Source organism: Microtus oregoni, unplaced genomic scaffold, assembly GCF_018167655.1.
Source record: "Microtus oregoni isolate MIOR12 unplaced genomic scaffold, Mior012 000010F_ref0000083, whole genome shotgun sequence".
Classification (NCBI taxonomy): Eukaryota; Metazoa; Chordata; class Mammalia; order Rodentia; family Cricetidae; genus Microtus; species Microtus oregoni.
Genome location: NW_024543069.1, coordinates 10,055,298 through 10,061,451, shown reverse-complemented (window position 1 = coordinate 10,061,451; position 6,154 = coordinate 10,055,298). Strand labels below are relative to the sequence as shown.

The following is a 6,154-nucleotide window of genomic DNA, read 5'->3' as shown; positions in this document are numbered from 1 at the left end:
AGTCCAAACATCAATGTGATGACATTTAGACATGGATCCTTTGGGAGTAGGATTCATGAGTAGGTTATAAGGATGGAGCTCTCATAAAATTGCTAATGCCCACTAAAGAAGAGGTCGAGAAGATGCTTCCTTTCTCAAACTCTCTGTCATTGTAAGATGATTCTGTACACAGAATGATCTACTGGTACCCAAGAACTGTGAAAACTTGATGTTCTTGGTTAAAACACAAAGCTATATTAACTCAGTATCCCAAAATGAATGAGAGACTTTCTTAGAAAAATAAAGGGAAAGAAACCACATCTTAATGTATTTATATACCTTTATTTTCTGTTTTGGAATGAAATATGCATTATACAAAATTAAATATTGTGATTTGTTAAATAAGTCATCAGTGTAATTAAATATATCATATAAAATTTATATTACAGAAATTGTTTGTTTAAAAATTACTTTCTTTAATCATATCCTAGTTACATGCATACAAGTTTACAGGTTTAGTTGTTGCTTAAAACATAAATATTATTATTCAAATCCTTTTAAACCTGCAAAGCAGTGGCATTCAGGTCACATTAATAGAATAGGTTAGCACTTCTTTTGATGTACACAATACAGAAATATTGAAATAATGACTACTAAAATTCTGTTTTTAAATATGTAAGAATTCAAAAAGAGAGAGGTGTTTGAAGTTGAACTATGACTCTGATATCCGGAACTCCTCAGGAACTCAAACTGATGGTAATCTTCATGACCAGCTGACAATTATTGGTTCATCAAGGAACACACTCATCTGTCTCATGTTAATTATCAGTATCTAAAAACAGAAAGTGAAATCACAATTAATTGTTTAATTACAATTTTATTTTTCCTGTCATTTTTTAAAACAAACACTATTTCCATCTCAGGGTATCTGTAAGTTAAGAGTTACAGTTTTTCCTTGGTTGATGATGGCATTCATACATAATATTTTTTGTGTGTGTGGTTCTCACAGGGCAGGGGTGTTTTAATTCACAGCACAGTTTAGGGTTCATCATAGCCAGGAAGTCAAAATGGAACTTTTAAGTTGGCCACTTAAAAGAGCAAGTGACATCCCATTCACAGTAAATACTAGCAATACTAGCTACATGAATTCTTTCTAGGGATCAACTCACTTTGTCCTCATACAGTCTAAGACAGAGCCTCGGGATGGAATAGCGTACTGTGTCTTCCCACATCATAAACATGATCAGGACTAACTCTACGGACATGCCTACAGGCCAGCCTAATATAGACAATATCTCATAGAGACTCTTTTTTAGGTGATTCTGGGGTCTGTCTAGTTGATGATATCATCCTTTTTTCAAATTCATGGCCTTTGTTTTCTTTAGTTGTTGTTACTTACAAAATATTCCTAAATAACTAAATGAAATTTTCACAGTCTGTATAATGTCACTCATATGTATTTTTTCAGGTCTGACTATTTGGTAATGGATAACTGACATATGTGATTTTGGTGTACATATTAATTCATGCATGGTAGTTATTGACATAGACTTACAAGGAATTGTTGGTAGCTGCTTTTTTTTTTTTTTTTTTTGGTTTTTTCAAGACAGGGTTTCTCTGTGGTTTTGGAGCCTGTCCTGGAACTAACTCTTGTAGACCAGGCTGGTCTCGAACTCACAGAGATCCGCCTGCCTCTGCCTCCCAAGTGCTGGGATTAAAGGCGTGCGCCACCAACGCCCGGCAAAAAATGTTTATTTACTTATTATGTATACAATATTCAGTTTGTGTGTATGCCTGCAGGCCAGAAGAGGGCACCAGACCTCATTACAGATGGTTGTGAGCCACCATGTGGTTGCTAGGAATTGAACTCGGGACCTTTGGAAGAGCAGGCAGTGCTCTTAACCGCTGAGCCATCTCTCCAGCCCGGTAGCTGCTATTTTAAATTAATATATTTTTTTAAATTATTGAAGTAATTTTCTTAGCATTTAAACTTATAATTTCAAGGAATTGTAATTAATGAAGCAAACTTCTTTTGAAAAAGTATGCTTTGGGCTGGAGAGATGGCTCAGAGGTTAAGAGCATTGCCTGCTCTTCCCAAAGTCCTGAGTCCAATCCCCAGCAACCACATGGTGGCTCACAACCATCTGTAATGAGGTCTGCTGCCCTCTTCTGGCCTGCAGGCATACATGTAGACAGAATATTATATACATAATAAATAAATAAAAAAAGAGAAAGAGTATGCTTTTTTTTGCCAAACTCTTTTTTTTTTATTGAGAAAAGGAGAAAAAAAAAACAAGTTTCCACCTCCTCCCAGCCTCCCATTTCCCTCCCCCTCCTCCCACCCTTCTCCCCCTCCTCCCACCCTTCTCCCCCTCCCACCACTCCTTTCCCCCTCCCTCTCCAGTCCAATCCCAGACCCAAAAAGAGTATGCTTTTAAATGGTTTAACTGTCCCAAATGAACTTGAAATGCCACATGTTAGAATCCCTCATCTGATCCTGTTCAGCTGTCATTATGTCCTTCATTTTTGTATCAAAATATGAGATTTATTTACCATTGCTAAATAAAACCCAGGAAAATATTTAAAAAGTCATCTTTTTAAAATCAATCTAACTAAAAATAGGCAACACAACACAATTTATTTTAAACTGTAATTAATGACCATTAAAATCTGGACCGTGGAGAAACATTTTGTTTTGGCATGGAAACTGTTTCTTGGTTTTATACCTCTGTCCAAAGAATTAATAAAGTAGTATCATCTTGACTAGGAATTTTATAAGCGAGTACAATTTTTACAAACAAAATATGTTTGAGGGACTAAATTATCAACTTTTACCAAGGAAGGGCATCAAATACTCCAAACTGCTCCCCATGCTGACATAATTTAAAGAAATTTAGGATAGTTTAATGTCAAAGTAGTAGAAAGACTAAATTCTAAGTTGATGCAGAAATCCAGTATGCGGAGGAGACCTCACTATCAACACTGAGTATTCAGGCTCAAGTACAGGAGCTACAGCCACAGTGTCATTAAAATTTCACAGTCTGGGAAATCCTCTAAAACCTAAGATTGTGCAAAGTTTAAATGTCTGTCTTAAAATTGAGGTTGTGCAACCTATTACTCTGTAAATTAAGTGAACTTCAAGTGATTGATTGATTGCTAGCTCTTTTCATACAATATCAAATTTGAAAAGTATGTTTTCTTCACAGTTAGAGTCATGAATTTAATCAAAGGAAACACAGTTAACTAATTTCTTAAATAAATATCTTGAATTAAATCCACACCTTTGAGTCACAAATTCATACAACTAGGATGTGAAGGAACTTGAGAGACTACATACTTCTACATATTTGCCAAATTTAGAATAAAGATCTAAAATTATAGTGGAAAATAAAAAGGCATTGTAACCACAGGTGTTGTTCTGACTCAAGACTCCAGATGTCTGTGTCAGAGTCTCTATTGCCTCATGATAATATGCATGGTGCTAAGCAGAGTTACATTTATTTTGAAAGAACTTCACAGATTTTTTTTTATGAAAGACATATGCAACGCTCAAAAATAAACCTTTCTATTTAAGACAGTACTTGAGGAATTGTTCCTCATGATAGTAATTTGGTATTTTAATCTAAATTAATCTTGCTTATTTCATATGAGGAAAATTATAAAATAGCTGCCATTAACTTGAGGATAATAACATAAGAATAAATATGACGGTGTCACAAGATTGAATAAGTGGCAAACACCACATTTAATTTTTTTATTTTGGCCAGGCAGTAGTGGTTCATCCTTTAATCCCAGCACTCAGGAGGCAGAGGAGTTCTCTGTGAGTTCAAGGCCAGCCTGGTCTACAAGAGCAAATTCCAGGACAGGCTTCAAATCTACAGAGAAACCCTGTCTCAAAAAAACTAAAATAAAAAAAAAAATGTCATTGTGTTTACTTCTGGCAATGACCATGAAGAGTCATGCAGATGTTTTACAGAGGCATGCTTCTGTCAAGCACACCCATATGTCACTCACCTCTTTGGCTGCTTCTTGAGTGAATGAAGGTTTTAGTGTATTTCCATCATAAATCACAGTAACGTCAGAGACAATGGCTGTTCCTTTCCCCCACACATAGATGTCTCCAAGTCTCATCTCATTTTTGTTTCTATACCCATTTTTCAATACAGTGCTTGTTAACGTTGTCTAGAAAGACAAAGACAAAGAAGCAAAGACTCCATTTAAAAATTCAAGTAAATAGCCAGAAAAATACATAACTGTGAACCAACATGAATCTCATTGTATAGCAAACCATTGATTCAAGTATATTAAGTCATGTGTTTCATATAATGAATAGAAATAAAACTCCCCACATTTTTAGTACAATTGATTATAGAAGGTTTTACGTACGTGATTTAGACTGAATTCTATCAAGGTATATAGATCTCTTTCATAAGTGTCTGTGTAGAGAGAAAAATATGAAGTGATTTTATTTTTCAAAGAACAATAGTAAATTCTTACTGTTCTTTCTAGCTAACAATGGAGCCATATTCTACTGACGCATTTCTAGTTAAAGTCAAACACACAAAACATATATAATGTTATTTTTTACAAAAGACTGTGTGGCAAATTTTAGGTACAGTAACAAACACCGTAAGAGACATGTATTGTCATTATCACAATGATCATTATTTTTGCTGTTGTTCTCATTGTAGAAAGAGGCAATCTGCTATAAGACAAACACATGAAGAAACCTAAAAAAGGTGATATTATTTTCCTTGTACTTATAGAAGAACAGAGGGCTTAAAGGACGAATAAAGAAAAGGACAGTCACATATACGATGGAAACATGGGCTGGCATAGTGCAGTTCCTTGTCTACTCACATATGATAGAATGTGAAAATTACCGTTTATTTATGTCATTACTTTTTTGAAAATTAACTTGTTAATTTTTCTGATTCTAAATCTGTTATTTGGTTGCAAACATTTTTGTTTATATTCACATTGAAGACATGTATATTTTGATATATTTATGTGTATACATATATGCATGTATACATGGTTTGTGCTCATGTATTTGTGAGAGGTGAATGATTCTATCTCTCATTTTTTTTTTTTTTTGAGACAGGTTCTCCCATTAACCCAGAACTTGTCACATAGACTACACTGCTTACATCTTAACAAAAAGATCAGGCTGGCTCCAATTATTCAGTGTAGGAGTACAGGGACACACTACCATGAATTGGAGAAAAGGAGGGGTATGTTCTTGGGAAAAAATCAGATTCTCCTGTTTTCAAGATAAGTACATTGAAAATTGATTTATCTTCGCAATGTTTAGAATATGCACTCTTAACAAAAGCTTTATGTGTGCCTGATGTCAATGGAGAGTGAAACAAAAATCAATAGTAACATAGTAAAGAGACTATACTTATTTCAGTCTTGCTTTGCAGAGATCTGTTTTGAGCATGAATTATACACATAGAATATGGTGTTTTGGGCTTATTCATTTATCATGTCAATGTAAACAGCACTGTGCTAGCTTCAGCTATAGGTAAGTCCCGCCCATACAATTCACTAAACTTACTTTTTAATACAGGGATTAGAAAGTTTTAAAGTAAGAGATAAGCCTTTAAGATTTTTTTTAAATTGTATGTATAGTTTCAATCAATTATATACTTTTAACTTTAAATGATCTGTCTAGCTTTGTGTTCAACTTTTAAGTACAGTAAAAACAATGTAGGGAACATGCATGCCGTCAGCTTCATTCGTCTGAGGAATGGGAACCTCACCTATACTATCTCCATCGTCCCAAAATAGAGTTCCTTGTGCTCTGTGATTGTCGTCGGCAGCAACGATGAGCTTCATGTAATTCTGTCGACTACAAGAAAGAAAGATGTAATTCTACCCATGTTTACAGACTAGGATATTCTATGATATGATAGTCATATAAGAATATGAACTTGAATGGAAGTTAAGAAAACATATGTCTAAACAGAGAAAACTAAGACACTGGATGATAGTGATGTGTTCTTGCAGGTTCATCAAATATGGAGGGGTATTTATAATAAAGAGGCTATGAAAATGGCAAAGACATTGAAACCTCTAAACTCTCCTTTTAGTTTTCTATAATTCATATTTGTATTCTAGAATGTCTTAGGAAAATATTGTTTCCAGGTCTAGTAATATGACTCACTTAGAC

At 34.4% G+C, this 6,154-nt stretch overlaps 1 protein-coding gene across 1 annotated transcript in view; it reads right to left on the bottom strand.

Annotated features, from left to right (window-relative positions):
• Positions 1-337: 337 nt before the first annotated feature.
• The window catches only part of Si (sucrase-isomaltase), a 66,067-nt gene continuing 60,250 nt past the window's right edge, over positions 338-6,154 (bottom strand). Inside the window, exons 45-48 of the mRNA XM_041659225.1 lie at positions 5,745-5,833; positions 4,366-4,415; positions 3,994-4,161; positions 338-811 (exon numbers count right to left, since the gene is read on the bottom strand). Coding sequence (XP_041515159.1) covers positions 743-811; positions 3,994-4,161; positions 4,366-4,415; positions 5,745-5,833 — 376 coding nt within the window. The 3' untranslated portion in view covers positions 338-742. The remainder of the gene's footprint in view (positions 812-3,993; positions 4,162-4,365; positions 4,416-5,744; positions 5,834-6,154) is intronic.